General features: G+C 39.2%; 1 protein-coding gene across 1 annotated transcript in view; it reads left to right on the top strand.

The window, feature by feature from the left end:
- The window catches only part of ST8SIA2 (ST8 alpha-N-acetyl-neuraminide alpha-2,8-sialyltransferase 2), a 152,363-nt gene that overhangs the window by 107,380 nt on the left and 26,421 nt on the right, over positions 1–18,562 (top strand). The window contains exons 3-5 of the mRNA XM_063445625.1: positions 3,045–3,173; positions 4,340–4,597; positions 7,259–7,552. Of these exons, the coding sequence (XP_063301695.1) occupies positions 3,045–3,173; positions 4,340–4,597; positions 7,259–7,552 (681 nt within the window). The remainder of the gene's footprint in view (positions 1–3,044; positions 3,174–4,339; positions 4,598–7,258; positions 7,553–18,562) is intronic.

Raw genomic sequence — 18,562 nt, 5'->3', positions numbered from 1 at the left:
GCACTCTTCATATATGGCCACCCCACATGTTTATTTCAGATGTATTGTGGGCTATTGTAATAACTACAATAGTGTGTATGTATATATGTATTATAATGCATACCATATTTTTATACTTATGAAAAACAACATCTGTTTATGTGTAGAATATACACAGGATTTCAATACTTCCAAAGGAACCGTGTGACAATTCTAGCCCAATGAATTTGGATTTTGAAATTGCTGATAACAGATGCAATAGAGGAGATCTAAATATCTAGACCACACATTAAATGAAACATTAAACAAGTGTTACAAAATATGCTCATGCATGCATGCATTTATTCACTCGATTGTGTATATATTGCTGAAGGAAGCATTAATGAGTCAATAATTGTATGGCCATTCTTGAAATACCATAAGTCAAGTTTATACAGCGTGTTTTTGAAAATCTGTGTCTTGGCTCGCTCTCCTTGTGCAGACATGCTCAGATTGACTAGATGAATGATTTTATCATATGCTATCGATGAAGTTGCCTTAATTAAATATATTAAATATATGTTTATAGTGACTAAAATTATGCAAGTGTTAAAGGGACACTCCAAGCACCATAACCACTCCCCATTTTAGGTAGTCAAAGTGTTTTAGAACATTCTGGTTTCTTACCACCAGGTGAGGCTCTCTGTCTGAGCTAAGCCTGTCAGTGCAGGTGAGAGTGACTGCTTAAATGTGGGACACTAAGGAAAAGAACGAAAACAATAAAGGTAAATCTGAGGGCATAACTTAGAATTGTTCCAAGGTCTAATATCCCGGCGACAAGTTTCATATATGAGTAAGATAAGCAAATGTCAAAGTCCAGGTTATGCACCTGCGCAGTGAGCGCCACTCGCAGTTTAGGCCTTCTTCGTAGGAAAGCATTCCTATGGGGATTTGGAAGACTCTGGAAGTCCTCATGCAAAGCTTGAGGACGGCCAGCATTGCTTCACAGAGTTAAACGTCATGAAACAGCAGGAATCACCTCTATTGGCAATCTAGAAGACAGCCACTAGAGGCAGTCTTTACACTGTAATTAAAACATTTTATTTTCTCTGAAACTGTAATGTTTTCAGCTGCAGGGTTAAGGGGACAGGGAAACTGAGATGAAGTGGCCTGGGTGTCTATAGTGTCCCTTTAACTTCAGGGGATTATACACTTAGTATAAATGCACACTTTACAAAATCAAAGAAGAATTGAGCATCTGTTTAGGCCGCACTGCCATTAACTCCCAGTATGATTTGCGATTGGGACATTGCTGATGACATCCTCAAATGCAAGAGTCCAGGTGCAGGATTAGACCATGTCCTCTGCAGCAACCAGGGCTCTGTCGGGTTGCCTGCTCCTCCCAGGTATGTGTGCTGCCAGAAAGGAGAGGGATCATTGAAACAAGGGACCAGGTTGCAAGTGAGCTGGAAACAGGTAAGTGCTATCAGGACAGAGTGCTAATAAAAACTCCTAGCCAGGCTCTCCGAAGGTTGTAGGGGGAGACAGGGAGCGGCACACAGTTGACCCCAGGTAAGAAGCCAAACCATTCTAAAATTGTTTGACTACTTAAAATGTAGGGTGGAATGCCAGGGCACTCCTGGCACTGTAGTGGTTATGGTGCTTGGAGTATTTCTTAGTAAACATCAAAAATATATATTATATTTTACACAATGACTTTTATGATAATTGCTACAGGACCTGTGTCCCATTTCACAACAACCATTGTTTGATTTGTTCAAGTCTTTAATATGCCAGTGAGATATTGATTCAATGCATCTCTATGAGGAGATGCTGATTGGCGCAGTAACCTCCTAATGCTTTCCTATGGGAAAGCATTATATTGATGATTCTCAGCCATGGAGGCAGAGCCAGGTGGAGCCAACCACAGCAAGATCAGCACAGCATAGTAAACAATATGGGTATAAACGCCTTTCCCATGCGATGCAAGGTGGGCCGAGCATCTAATAGTTTGTTGCATGTTTGTGTTCCTGACACTATAGTATTTCTTTAATTTTACTTATTTCACACAAAACCGTGTTCTGAGTTCTTTATCACTATTCAAGTGGCTGCATGATTATCAGGAGGATAACTTAGCATGGGAAGTAGGGAGCAGAGCAAATGATCCTTCACAGCCTGACATGTTTACTTAACATCTAGCACAGCAGCACAGTCTCACAATGGCCACTACTCTAATTAGAATCTGATCTGGGTCAATGACCGTCAGTCGTAGGTAATAATTAAAGAAAGACTGATGGAAAAAAAAAAGTTAGTGTGATTAGCCAGTGCTTGCCATATTAATAACAATAACCACATTATATATAATTTCACTGGCGTCTTTACTTATATTTAAAGCAGAAATTACATGACGCGTGACAAGTTTTATGCTGTGTTGAAGCATGCCAATTCAATTCCCCAGACACAACACAAGCTGCCTAAATCACATAGCAGATCACTAGTGTTACTGAACGTGCTGAGCTCTCGAAGAACTCATCAATCTGCTTAATTTCACAGAATCTTCTGTTTCCTAGAGGAGGTCGGCTAAAAGTGGAACATAATTATTTCTTCAAGCCATCTTCATATGCTATCCTTTTTTAGTATCAAGCTTATTTTGCATTTGCTTTTATTTCTTTTAACGTTGTGCAAGCAGAGTTTTAATTATAACGCTTCGATTATAGCTCAGAAGAGCTAGGAATGTTATTGGAAGATATACAGAGTTCCGACGTTAATACAGTTTAAGTCAAAAGTCATTTTTTTCCTTCCCACTAATGTACTATGCATGGGCTGCAAAGATATATGTTTATATTCCAAGAGGTGCCCACTATTAATAAATATATCTCTTTATCACCTAATAACATTTCATTGATATGTTGTTGATTATATTTTTTAAATGGTTTCTAATCCAAGATATGTAAGTGAAAACACATATAGTAAATTTATTCTAAAACTCCCTAATATTATTATGTATAAACACCTTTTTTTAATGATCCTAACAAACAGGACAATGTATGCCTTGATTAACTTACACTCTGTATTTTTTGTTCTAGGGGGTATTTAGCAATAAATGAGTCATCATCTCCAGCTATCACTGACCAAAATAATGATAACCTGAAATACCATATCAAACCAAGGCCCACCAAGTGGAGGCACAACCAAACGTTGTCTCTAAAGATCAGGTAAGTCACACCATCAGTCATTTACAGAATGTTTGGTTTTATTTATCCTTGATAATTAGTGCTAGTGGTTTGTCTTCTTTTTTTAAAAAAAAAAAAAATTTCTATTCAGTATTGTACCTGTAAAAAAATAATACAAATATATGGGTCAAGAAATTGAGTTGACCATTGTAATGGCAAAAACGTGCATCCTTCAGCTATACAGTGTTGTTTTTTTTTTGTTTTTTTTTCGTTTCTCTGCAATAGAAGTCACATATATTCCTGAAAAACAATAAAAAAAATTGGTAATAAAGTTATGTGTAAGATACATATGGACTGATATAAATAATTCTTGCCATTGATAGTTTGACTGATAAGAGCTTACATTTTCGAAGAAGCAAGTCTCCATACTTCTGTCTTGTCGCATCAATTTTCGAATATAGATTAGAAACTTTTTTTTTTTAGAAATGATATATGTGTATAAAAGATTGAATATGTAGTGTCTAAGATCTTTAAGCCACGGGTATGTCAGCATGGCTTCCGTTACCCAAGGGCTATGTAAGGGCTCTCCTAATTTACATTGCCCTCTCTGAAATCAGACTGTATCTGCAGATTGCCTCCTGGAGGATTCTTTTGTGCACATCACAGTTCCATAAGGAAAAGCTGAATATGTTTAATGCAATCAGGTAGCTTTTATGTTATTTTTTTTTCTGTCTGCTAATGTAACATTTTAAATGTCCTTCTAAGATTGTGGAACACTTCACAGTTGAGCAGGTACATAAAAATGCAAAAAATAATCTTTAAATACCCAGTTTGTTTTGTACAAGTCTTTCAAGCGCACATTCCATACAAAGGATGGAAAACCAAATGTTAAAGTTCCAAGTCTACTTGCATATAATGGTTCTGGAGCTGATCTTTCAAAATAGTCTGTTTACATAGGATAGCTATGCTGACAGCCTTTAAACTACTGTCTTTTAAGAATGCAGTTGCAAAATTCAGCACTTCATCAAGAAAAAAGCAGCATGCCTCCGTAAGAAGCAGAAAGCCATAAGATCAAAAGAATACACCATGGGATACAACGAATAGACAACTATGCAGCCAGTTATTTATTTATCTTTTTAGGGAAAAATGCTTCATCGTGTAACTGAAAGATATACTTAGAGGTAATCATGTCCTTTGTATCTTTTCAGAAAGCAAATACTGCATTTTCTGGACGCTGAACGGGACATTTCTGTTCTGAAGGGTACATTGAAGCCAGGTGATATCATACATTATGTATTTGACCGAGACAGTACCATGAACATATCGAAGAACCTATATGAACTCTTGCCAAGGACATCTCCTCTCAAAAATAAGCACTTTAAAACGTGTGCCATAGTGGGAAATTCTGGAATATTACTCAACAGTGGCTGCGGAAAAGAGATTGATTCACATGACTTTGTTATAAGGTAACAACACAAACTGATCCTGGAGTTGTGTTTAACTATAGGAATCAAGAATATATAAATAAATAGGCCTTACATGTCACTACAAGGCTTTGTATCAATGGTGTAAAATGTCTTTGATTAAAGGCTGCTGATTCATGAAACCTTTAAGAACATATTGATCACATTGTTTAGTGTTTTTTTTCGTGCTACTATAAGATACATTATATGTTTGATCAAGAAAAACCTTTCTCCTGTACAATATCCCGGATCCTAACCAAGTAAGGTCTCCACCCCCATGCTTTTACATTACACCAGCATGTTTGTTTCAGTAGTCAGCTTCTGGGTAAGAAGTACATTTTGACCATTTCTATAATACTTTTCAATTTAATGGAGAAGGCAGACACTTCCATGAAGTTTACATCTTTATTTAATTCTTTGTTTTGAGACCAAGATACACATAGAGCACAAAAAATAACAAAAAAAACAAAAACAGTAGGTAAAAGAACATCAATCCTGTAAATCAAAACAGCAATAAATTACCAACAAAGTATGACGTTTACATATTTGCTTTCACATTTCTTATTACCAGACATAGGTAATGACTATGCTAAAAGAGGATACAATAAAGCGAGGAAGCCTTAGAATTTACAATAAGGAGAATAAACTCTGTGTGTGTGTATGTGTGTGTGTTCAGAAGTTCAATATTCAGCACTATACTAAATGTATACATTGTACAAATGAAGATACCATATACGGTATGTCTATTCATTAAACCATTGAAATGCTAGAAAATAGTATTGTAATGCACTGCATGTGTTAACAAATGTGTTCATTCCACAGTACACAATAAATGTATAAAAAAAAATCACCCCTCTTTATTTTTCCACTTGGGAACATTGCTGGCCCGGATTCCAGGAGTTTACTTGTACTAGATTTGTCTACTCTACACTCCTTGCCATATGTTCACACATAGCAGTAAACAGTCTAGAGGTAGCAGTTGTGTCTGGTTCTTAATTTGCTAGTACCCCTTTTTTAAAGTCTAATATGCATCATGCTAAACTATGCTGACTCCACTAGCACCATATGTAGGTTTTGTTGTATTTGAGCTCATCAGGAGTTCAGGTTCTGCATACTCTGCTTTTAGTGATTTTAAAAAACATGGCTGTCTACAGTATCATGGTATCCTATCCAGTATTCTATACATAACAGCCATCACCAAAGACTTAGAGACAGGCAATTAATGAATGTTCACAATGGGCCTTTCTCTGAACCACTGCTCCCCAGGCTTTGCTGGGGAGTAAGAAAGTCTCTCACTTTAGCTCCAGAAGACTTTTTTGTCATTCTGTACAAATTCACGTTCTCTACAAGCCAATCTGGAGCTGATAATTCTCTTTATGCCAGGTCCCTCAAACTTGACTATTAACTGACATTGGTTTTCCTGAAGAATACCTTTGATTACAGTACTGTCACCTTGCCACCCCCAGAGCCACACACATAGTTTATATGTGTGATTACGAATTTACATAATAAATGTGTAGATAACACTGTAACCATTCAACTAATTTGTAAATCCTTTTTCACTGCAGAATATTTGAGATTATATACAGCCTTTCCATTTCCAGTGAGACTGGTGCATAAAGTCTACACATTGTTTGTACACCAAGTCATTAAATGCTAATTATGCCTTAATTGTTACTTTAGATGCCTTGGCACCAACATTTGTTTATTACTAGATTTTGGAATGATAATTGTTTTCGTGAAGAATTTTATTTTTGGATACATGCTGCATTCTTTGGCATTGTAACCAAGGTTCCATGAATCACAGTTTGCTGGCAAATGACATTAAGTAAAAAAAAAAAAAAAGGCCTATGTGCCAATGTAATCCTGGTAGAAAGATTTCCTGCACTCTTTATCTTTTTTTTAAAGCTGGCCAGCAAACAAGCATCCATATGTAGCAGAGCTAACTCTTGGGATGCTAAACTATTAGCTGTATGTCATAAGGAAGGCTTTGTTTTGTAGAGATTTGCAAGGATACATCTCCAGTTGTGCTCATGCTAAGCGATGGAGTCTGCTCTCTCTCTCCCAGCATCTGCTGCTACTTTCTAAGTGCCTCCTAGCACAATGATTGGAGGTAGCAGGGAGAATGATTGGAAGGTGCTGAGATTCATCCTGAATGTGAAAACATTTGATTGCTGAAAGTACACCTGCAGGAGAACAAGTAACAACAGAAGGTGGAGGGATATGTGTATGACAAGTATATATAAAATAGCAAGTATATATCATATACAATCAGCTCTGTTTATTTGCTGTGCTGTATAAGATGCGGTATCAGCCTGGGCAGTGTATGTTTTTAAGATTTATCCAAACTGGAGAATTCTGAACAGTCTATGAGATGTAAAATTGTCTCCCATTAGCTCTTGACAGCGTCCTGTCAGAGAGGTTTAGAACACAGTATGTTACAGTTTAATGCAGGTACTGTAAGAATAACACTAGCCTGTAAGTCATATGATGGTGCATTTACCTGTGACCAATCTGTGTCTTTCTGTCTCTTACTTGAGTCAGTAGAGCTAAAGAAGATCTCTTTCTTGCCAATAAAACATATTTCTTCAATTTCTGACTTGTAATTTAAATACATACATTTATCTCAAATGCTGGATTTATGTATTGGGGTTATTTTTGTAGGTGCAACTTGGCTCCTGTAGAGGAGTATGCTAGAGATGTTGGCATGAAGACCCACCTGGTAACAATGAACCCTTCAGTGGTGCAACGTGCATTTGAAGACTTAGTCAATGATACATGGAAGGATAAATTCCTGCAGCGTCTAAAAAGCCTGAATGAAAGCATTTTGTGGATCCCAGCGTTCATGGCCAAGGGTGGAGAGGAACGTGTGGAGTGGGTGAATGACCTCATCATCAAACATCACATCAACGTGCACACTGCCTATCCTTCCCTACGCCTGCTCCATGCTGTCCGAGGGTAAGAATTTATCTTTGTAGTCAGTGGTTGGCTAATGTTTGTAATAATTCTTACATGCAATGTTTTCTGAGGTTAAAGTGGACCTGCCACAGTGTGTTTCCACAATACACAATTGACATTTTGTCACAACTGCTAATGTGGTCCAACACACAGAACTATGTAACATCTACATAGACAGAACAGAAAACGTAAACCGGTCCCTAATACATTAAAGACAGAGAATGGTCAAGAGATAGCCGAAGTCAACCTTCTGCAAAATTGTGAGTAATTAGTTTTAACTTGCCATGTAATAGTTATTATTATTATTATAATTGCTATTATTATCGGCATTTATATAGCACCAACTTATTCTGCAGCACTTTACAATATTATAAAAGGGGAAAGTTAGCAATCAATGAGATGATTACAAATTGTTACAGAAACAATAGGTTGATGAGGACCCTGCTTGTCCGAAGAGATGGAATAAGAGGGACTTCTTCAAATCTATATGTGTGTATATATATATATATATATATATATATATATATATATATATATATATATATATATATATATATATATATATATAACAAGGATAGAGGACATTGAATCAGTAATTTTTATATACATCTTTTATCTTTGTTTTTATCAGCAATTTGTTTTTTATATTTTGGCCAATAAATAGATTTCCTATTATACTTACCTCTATCCTGCTGCACTGACACTTTGTTTCCTGGTTTTAAAGGGGAAGTGTCATCCTAAAAGTTGACACAATACCTATATACTCAGGTTTAAAGGCTCTGAATAGGTTGAGCAAATGTCTGTGGTAGTGTGAATTATTACCTTTTTGGATGTTGAAATACTACACATATATTTAATTTATTTATTTATATTTATTTTTCCTGTCCTTTATGCTGTAAACTGAGAAATACTTTGGATAGTTGGAGAACTGGAGGTCTGGTTGCCACCTGAAAAGTTCACACAAGTTTTGTGTTTAGAGCCTAAATCCGAAAAGGCTTTTTAAAATCTGAGTTTGGATACGATACATATAACATTCAATTTCACATCTTGTCAATATTACACTATCTCTGTGTTTTTTATTTTATTTTAACATATAATACTATCCCCTTTTGTTGCTTTGAGAGGTAAGTGCTTTATATATCCTATAGTGCTGCACTGTTACTCGGATGATTTAAGTGGTGGGGTATATCACCTAAACACTGGGTTTGTTTTTTGTTGTCTTTGCATAGTTTATTGGGGTTTTTTTGAATGCCCAATTGAGTCTTTTTCAGCAACTTTAATTTTATCACTATGCTAAGTGCCTTGTAATCAAATTTTTTGTTGGTTTATATGTCATGTACAGTATCTCACAAAAGTGAGTACACCCCTCACTTTTTTGTAGATATTTTATTATATATTTTCATGTGACAACACTGAAGAAATGACAAGTAGTAAGTGTACAGCATGTATAAAAGTGTAAATTTGCTGTTCCCTCAAAATAACGCAACACACAGCCATTAATGTCTAAACCGTTGGCAACAAAAGTTAGTACACCCCTAAGTGAAAATGTCCAAATTGGGCCCAGAGTGTCAATATTTTGTGTGGCCACCATTATTTTCCAGCACTACCTTAACCCTCATGGCCATGGAGTTCACCAGAACTTCACAGGTTGCCATTTGAGTCCTCTTCCACTCCTCCATGACAACATCATGGAGCTGGTGGATGTTAGAGACCTTGCGCTCCCCCACCTTCCATTTTAGGATGCCCCTCAGATGCTCAATAGGGTTTAGGTCTGGAGACATGCTTGGCCAGTCCATCACCTTTACCTTCAGCTTCTTTAGCAAGGCAGTGGTCGTCTTGGAGGTGTGTTTGGGGTTGTTATCCTATTGGAATATTGCCCTGTTGCCCAGGGGAGGGAATCATGCTTTGTTTCAGTATGTCACAGTACATGTTGGTTCCCTCAATGAACTGTAGCTCTCCAGTGTCGGCTGCCATCCAGACCAATTTGATGCAGTGTGCAGTGTATGGTCTGAGCACTGACAGGCTGACCCCCCCCCCCCACCCCTTCAACCTCTGCAGCAATGCTGGCAGCATTCACATGTCTATTTCCCAAAAGACAATCTCTGGATAAGACGCTGAGCAAGTGCACTCAACTTCTTTGGTCCACCATGGCGAGGCCTGTTCTGAGTGGAACCTGTCCTGTGAAACTGCTGTATGGTCTTGCCCACCATGCTGCAGTTCAGTTTCAGGCTCTTGGCAATCTTCTTATAGCCTAAGCAATCTTTATATAGAGCAAGAATTCTTTTTTTCAGATCCTCAGGAAGTTATGTGCCAAGAGGTGCCATGTTGAACTTCCAGTGACCAGTGATCAGTGTGAGATCGATAACACAAAATATAACACACCTGCTCCCCATTCACACCTGTCACCTTGCAAAACTAACAAGTCACATGACACCGGGGAGGGAAAATAACTAAATGGGCCCAATTTGGACATTTCCACTTAGGGGTATATTCACTTTTGTTGCCAACGGTTTAGACATTAATGGCTGTGTGTTAAGTTATTTTGAGGGGACAGCCAATTTACACTGTTATACAGGCAGTACACTTACTAATTTACATTGTATCAGAGTGTCATTTCTTCTGTGTTGTCACATGAAAAGATATAATAAAATATTTACAAAAATATGAGGGGTGTACTCGCTTTTGTGATATACTGTATATATGCAAACATCTGATGTTTACATTTTGCAAGGGAAATCACAAGCAAATGTTTGCTTTTAAATATATCCTTACCTGAAGATCACTTCATTCTCCTCCAAGATAGACACCACTATGACATATAAGTAGAAATACATGCAATTGTCCAACTTTAGCATAGTCATAGCCCATGCTAAGGCCATTAATCTAAAGGTTAATGCATTTGCTAACAATTTGACTAGCACAATGTAGTTATTAAATTGTACTCTCTTCAAAGTGTTCATATGTCATTTTCGCATGATAGGTATGTTGTAATGCATCTAACATGTTCAAAGGAGTAGCTTAGCTTCTTATATATGACAAGAGGGGCAAATTGTGTAATGTTTTGCCCCTGTGGCTATCGCAACAAAAAAATAATAAAATCCATATACTCCATTTCATCCCATAATATTTGACTTTAGTAATGATATATTCAAAGATATTTATGTTATACATGTATGCAACTTTTTATGTAGCACTAGCGGGCATAATCAGCACTTTGCAGCATGTTAGAAAATCTTATTATGGATTAGCAAAGGGATGCCTGCTCAGTATGCTTTGGAATGTTAATCGAATTCAGAACGAAGTACATCATTTGGACAAAAGATGCTTCTTAGAACATAAAAGATAATGGAAATGTAGCAGTTACAAAACAGGTAAAGCTGAAATATAGGATGAATTCCAGAAATGTTGATACTTGCACTGCTTTTTCAGAATAGGTCATGTAAATAGCTTTACGTATAAAGGGTGTATTAAAACAGCTGTGGTTTGAAATATTCTGAAATAAATGGCTTTAGTATGAACACTACAGGTCAGCAATTGTTTGATATGTGGGCATTTCTTAGGCAATGTAACTGAATGTATGTATCAACAGGGAACTATACAAAGGTCCAAGCTTAGTATAGAGGTAAAGTAATTTGTTCTAGTAGCTATAAGAAAACAAAAAGGAAAAGAAAGAAAGAATGCCTATAACTTGCTATCCTCCATCCATAAACCTGTTCTAGCATAATAAACGTCCATTAAATAAGACTATTTCTAATCCCAGTACTGTGGTCTCTTGCCTGTTATCATCAGTGCCCCGCTGTCAATCCTATGCACAGTGGTTATGCATCGGTAAGGCTTGTATGTGATGCTGATAATTTACTGTTTTAAAAATGTGTACTTCTATGTAAGGTTTGTGTGTGAATGCAGGATTTTGTTTGAATTTAGTGTTAGCTTGTAAATGCAGGTGCACTTTTGTGTAGTGTTGGTGTTTGAATGAAAGTATTTGTATATATTTTGCCATTTTATTACAGTGGGTGTTTGTAATGTTTGTGTTAGATTGCTGGGATGTATGGACATATAGACATAGATTGCCACATACATATATACTTACACAGATATACACGCATATGCATACACTGACACACACATATAAACACACTGACACACATAGATACACACACTGACACATACACATGCATACACACTAACAAAGATACACACACTGACTCATATGCACTCACACACATACATATACACACATAGATGCACACATTAACACATACACCCATTACACACTGACACATGCACTAATACTTATGCCCACGGACACACAGATGCACACACAGACACATACACACAGATGTGCACATATACAGACAGATACACACTCACACAGATACACATATTCACACAGATACACAGATGTACACATACATTTAATATTTTTTTTTATTTTTTGAACACCTGTTAATATACCTTTTATATGCAGGAGGATGGCTTCCTTGGAGTCCTGGTGCTTGCTGAGTATGATAGAAGTGTCGGTATGTGGCTGGCACTGTCTTTGCTTCTCCCTCACTCTTTAGTCTGCTCTCTCCCTGTATCTGAAAGGAAGTGATAGACACTTACTTCCACCGAGAATTGGCCATCTTACAGAGACCCGGTCACGCTCAATTAGTTCAATTAGCACTTGTTTTTGCTGCACATGAGCTCTACCCTCCCAAAGCGTTCTTATGAGAAAGCATTGATGTCAATGATCAAGGAGGCAGGACTGCAGTGAGGAGATGGGTGCTGTGAGGGAGAAAAAGATATGTAAAACACATTTTTTACTCCCCACAGGTGGGGGCTGTTAACCTAAATGACCACCTGGGAACTTTAGCGTTAGGAATACACATTTCTATTTCTAACGCTATAGTGTTCCTTTAAATATGCTTGATCATTAGTCCACATGCTGTTGTGAGTCTAGAGAAAGTATAGATACATTTTTTTTTTATTTTAATATTTTAGTATGTTAGTAATTTCCTTGTTGCAGATATGTAAGCACGTGGTCAAAGCTGGTGGGAAATGCATCTCCCATTGAGTTTGCTAGTTAAATTCATGTCTTGTCTTCACAGCTAGCTAGATGTTTTTTTTTTGTTTTTTTTTTATATATTATTATTATTTTTTTTTCCTTTTATTTTTTTTTTTGTCTTTCCACCAGTAATCCATAGGCATAATCTCAGAGGAGTGTCATGAATCCATCTGTAGCTTTTCAGCCTGTGGAGCTATTTCTTCTTCTGCCACTGCATTCTTTTAAACAGTAATTGAATTAAATGTTTTCCATGACAGCTGCTTACTTTTCTGTTTTCGCTCTGTGCTGCCACAGTCAATTATTTACTTAACTCATCTCTGGAACACACAACAAGATAGAGGATGCCTGTGGCTGGATCATTTTTCTTCTAACAGTACTGACTGGCTTATCTACCTGTACACCTGCTCAGGAGGCTTCATAAAGCTCACAGCTTTGGACTTTACCTACATTGAAAATGGAAGAATCTTTGGTATTTTGTTCAGCAATTCAAACGTTCTCTAAGCTAGTTATACTGAAACTCTAGGCAAAATTCACGACTGTTGTACAGAGCTTGCAAGGGTATTCAGAGCACTAAAGGATCTCTTCAGAACATGCCAAAGAACATGTTAAGTACTCTTTTTGTAGTATTCTTGATAATATAATAGCATTTTAGCATGTATAATCTAAATATGTACACATTTAGAGTCATTTTTTAAACTTGCTTATTAATACTTCTTCTTTTTTATTTTTTTACTTTGCCTGAATTGACTGTGGAGCCTTTTACTTCAAATAAATCTCCTGTGATTAGTGTGATTCGCGCAGTCACACTGCCCAATCGCATGAGTTAAAACAAGCACTTGTGGCAGAGCTGCATATACCAAAGTCCTTTCCATAGAAAATCATTATAATATCGTGTGCACTAATGTGAATATTTGGCATGTGCATCGCGTCATATGTAGTGCACGATCAAGGCTACATTGGTTAATAGCTGAAAAATTTGATGAGCCTAATAAGAGACAATGAATTTCCATTTGCAGTGTCATAGCATTTATGCACAACATGTATGGTATGGAAAACCTACTACACAACATCTGGACTCCTTCCTGTGTGATTGTGATGTCACATACAGTATCTCACAAAAGTGAGTACACCCCTCACATTTTTGTTAATATTTTATTATATCTTTTCATGTGACAACACTATAGAAATGACACTCTGCTACAATGTAAATTAGTATGTGTACAGCCTGTATAACAGTGTAAATTTGCTGATCCCTCAAAATAACTTAACCTACAGCCATTAATGTCTAAACCGTTGGCAACAAAAGTGAGTATACCCCTGAGTGGAAATGTCCAAATTGGGCCCAATGAGTTATTTCCCCTCTCCGGTGTCATGTGACTCATTAGTGTTACAAGGTCTCATGTGTGAATGGTTGCAGGTCTGTTATATTTGGTGTTATCGATTTTACACTCTCTCATACTGGTCACTGGAACTTCAACATGGCACCTCATGGCAAAGAACTCTCTGAGGATTGGAAAAAAGAATTTGTGCTCTACATAAAGATGACCTAGGCTATAAGAAGATTGCCAAGACCCTGAAACTGAGCTGTAGCACGGTGGGTAAGACAAAACGGCCAGGGCCGTCTTTAATTCTGATTGGACCCTGGGCAGGTATTTGATTGGGGCCCCTTGACCTAGCCCCTCCCCTTCCTAGCATGCAATCACACCATCAACGCCCCCCAAAAAATAAAAAAACACACTTAGCCCTTTCATTTCTTACTGAGATAAAATAGACACACTAACACACATACAGATGCAAACACTGACATACATAGAGATGCACACATACAAACGTACAGACATACATAGAGAGATACACAGACACACAAGTGCATACACACACATGCAGATACACAGATACATACTGACATACCTACATACACTGATGCACAGATACACTCACTGACAAACATGCAGATAAACAGAAACACTAACACACAAACAAACACACTGACATACTTGCAAATACACATAATAACATACAGATACATACACGGACCCACATTCAGATACACAGATGCACACAGATACAGACACTGACACATATACACATACACAGACACACATGCAACTACACATACACACAGAATGATACACCTTCAGAGACACAGAATGACACTCACACAGATACAGACACAGACACACATGCAGATACACAGACACACATACAGATACTCACTGACACACATGCAGATACAAAGACATGCAGAGACACATACAAACATACACACAGATACACATACAAACATATACACGTATAGACATACACATATACAAACAGACACAGAGACACATATACACAAAGACACACACAGAAACACATACTGATACACAGGGTCGCATAGAGACACATGCAGATACAGAAAAACACACACACACATACAAACAGATACACATACACACATACAAACAGACATACATACATACAGACACATACATACATACATACATATACATACATACAGACACATACATACATACATACAGACAGACATATACATACATACATACAAACAAGCTCAGTGAATGCTGGGAGGAAGTGACCGGCTGTCACTTCCTCCCAGCATCCTGACATAATTACAGGGGGCCCGTTCGCACTATCAAAGTGGCCAGGCCCCTGAAAATCCATCGCCATCATGTTGCCCTTAGAGCATTGGGCCTGCATGAGTGCTGCCGACACTGGGGAGCTACAGTTCATTGAGGGAACCATGAATGCCAACATGTACTGGGACATACTGAAGCAGAGCATGATCCCCTTCCTTCAGAGACTGGGCCACAGGGCAGTATTCCAGCATGATAACAACCCCAAACACACCTCCAAGACGACCACTGCCTTGCTAAAGAAGCTGAAGGTAAAGGTGATGGACTGGCCAAGCATGTCTCCAGACCTAAACCCTATTAAGCATCTGTGGTGCATCCTCAAACAAAAGGTGGGGGAGTGCAAGGTCTCTAACATCCACCAGCTCTGTGATGTCATCATGGAAGAGTGGAAGAGGACTCCAGTGGCAACCTGTGAAGTTTTGGGTTAACTCCATGCATATGAGGGTTAAGGTAGTGCTAGAAAATAATGGTACCCACACAAAATATTGTCACGTTGGGCCCAATTTGGACATTTCCACTTAGGGGTGTACTTACTTTTGTTGCCAATGGTTTAGACATTATTGGCTGTGTGTTGAGTTATTTAGAGGGGACATCAAATTTACACTGTTATACAGGCTGTACACTTACTACTTTACATTGTAGTAGAGTATCATTTCTTCAGTGTTGTCACATGAAAATAAATAATAGAATATTTACAAAAATGTGAGGGGTGTACTCAATATTGTGAGATACTGTATCTGACTTTGAAGCTGCACGCCCAGCCTCTGTGCGTGGTATAGGTTGGGTACTAGGAAACTATTTGCATTCCGATAGTCCTGTTGTGTTAATCTGTCCCTGATTATAAGCACAGGGCTCACCCATTAAATTCACTCACAGGGAGTGTAGTGTGTAGGGGATGTGGTATGTGTTATTGTAGAGGATCTAATGTGTGTGCTTATGGAATGTAGTGAATAGGCATACCCGTTTGTGTAGGTGATGCAGTGCGTTTGTGTGTAGTGGAAGCAGTGTGTGTTTGTGGTTGTGTGTAAGGGATCCATTGTGTGAATCTGTGTTTGTATGCACAAGGGATGCAAGGTGTGTGTCTGTAAGTGTGTGCATTGAGTGTGTGTAAGAAATGCATTGTTTTTGTGTGTATGTAAGAGAAGCAGTGTGTGTAAGGGATGCATTGTGTGTTTCTGTGTATGTATAGGGATGCATCGTGTGTGTGTGCGCGTAGTCTGAAAGAGCTCTCCCTTCTGTCCCTTAGAGCTCTCCCCTGCCCCTTAGTGGTCTCTCCTCTCCCGCACCCTCCCCTAGGGGTCTCTTCTCACACCTACCCACCCTCCCTGTGTTCTCCTCACCTCCCCTTCTCCTCACCTCCCCTTCTCCTCACCCCCTCTCACTGTGTTCTTTTCACTGCCCCCTCCCTGTGTTCTTCTCACTCCCCCCTCCCTGTGTTCTTCTCACTCACCCCTCCCTGTGTTCTTCTCACATCCCCCTCTCCTCACCCCCCTCCCTGTGTTCTTCTTACTCCCCCATGTTCTTCTTACTCCCCCCTTTTCTTCTTACTCCCCCCTTTCTTCTTACTTCCCCTCCCCTCTTTCTTCTTACTCCCCCCACCCCTCTTCTTCTTACTCCCCCCACCCCTCTTATTCTTACTCCCCATCCTCCTTCTGACTCCCCCTCCACTTGTCTTCTTCTTACTCCCCCTCCCTCCTTTCTTCTTACTCCCCCCTTCTTACTCCCCCCCTTTCTTCTTACTCCCCCCCTCTTCTTCTTACTCCCCCAAACCTCTTCTTACTCCCCCACCCCTCTTCTTACTCCACCCCCCTTTTTACTCCCCCTTCCACTTGTCTTCTTCTTACTCCCCCCCTCCACTTGTCTTCTTCTTACTCCCTCACCTTCCCTCTTCTTCTTACCCCCCCTACCCTCCCCCAGTTCTTCTTACCCCCTCCCCCAGTTCTCCTCCTAACCTCACCTCCCCTGTAGCGTGGCCGAGCTCCTCTCTGGTCCGTGGTACAGGAGTTTCAGTTTCCTGTACCCGGCCGGACTGACAGGAAGTGCACACTGAGTGTGCACTTCCTGTCAGTCCGGCAGGGTCGCGAAACGGAGAGGAGCTTGGCCACGCTACAGGGAAGGGGAGGTGTGGCAGTGTGGCAGCCGCCTGAGCGCTCTTTATAGAGTGCTCAGGCGGCTGCAGCATTTAAAGGGCCGGCGATGCCTAGTGCCTAGTTCGCCTTATAGGAAGCGCCGGCCCTGACTGCTGATCATGTGAGGCTCCATTAGAAGCATCAGATGAGTTCAGCCATCACTCAGATTACTTAGTGATTGATGGAAAAATAAATATGATTTCCACAAAGAATGTAATTATTATTCCAGTGGTGCCTTGCCACACCATGGGGACCCACTTCATAAGGAAAAGCATTCCATATATGACCTTGTGAAAAGACTTCAGACAAAAGTTAAATAAATAAATAAATATATATATATATTACACACAGGTTATTTGCACTAAGATTTTAATATAATTAAAAATATTTAATATAATAAAGTATTTTCTTAAATTTGATCATTCATGTTTAGTAGATAACTCCCAAGTTTGCTCTCCTAACATGGATATGACATAATTAAAGGAACTCAACAGGCACCCAGATGCCTTCATCTCAATAAAGTTGGCTGGGTACCATGTGCCCCTCATTTTAACCCTGCATTTAAAAACATTACTGTTTTGCAGGGTTAACCTGCCTCTAATGGCTGTCACTCAAAAAAACATTTGACAGATGCTGGGCGGTGTTTTGCGTCGCATGCGCACTAGACTCTCCAATGAGTAAGTATTGTATTTGCTGAGAGCAATGACCAATGATCTGAGCCAAAGAGGCTTAGCTTTAGCAAAGAGACAGCTCTGCAAGGGAGAAAAGGTAAGTAAACTATCTTTTTTAACCCTGGTAGTACTGGCCCAGTCATCTAAACCAGTGCTCTACAACTGGTGTGCTGCCTCATCACTGTGCTGGGTGTGCCTGCACAGGACAACAGGGGGGTCTTCTTCCCAGGAGCCTCTGTGCCTGGGAGCCAAGGTGCGGCCTTCCAGACATGCCAAACCAGCCAGTGCCCCAAAAGTGTCCACACCAACTTCAGGGACCCTCACAGCGATACCTTCCTTGACCAGTCTCCGCTCGCGAGGTCCCTGTGTGGCATGGGAAGTATCTCCTTTCAGGGTATGAATGCTCCCCCTGGCTGACGTTCGTCTATACGAAAGGACAGCCACCCAAGGGAGCACTCATTAATTACTTCCCTTGCGGTTTCATACTTAAGTTGTGAGTGCGAACGTTCTGATTAATTGGTGTG

This window comes from Pelobates fuscus, chromosome 3 (genome assembly GCF_036172605.1).
Source record: "Pelobates fuscus isolate aPelFus1 chromosome 3, aPelFus1.pri, whole genome shotgun sequence".
Taxonomy (NCBI): domain Eukaryota; kingdom Metazoa; phylum Chordata; class Amphibia; order Anura; family Pelobatidae; genus Pelobates; species Pelobates fuscus.
Note: the sequence above shows the minus strand (reverse complement) of the source record. Positions and strands in the feature narration are given on the sequence as shown.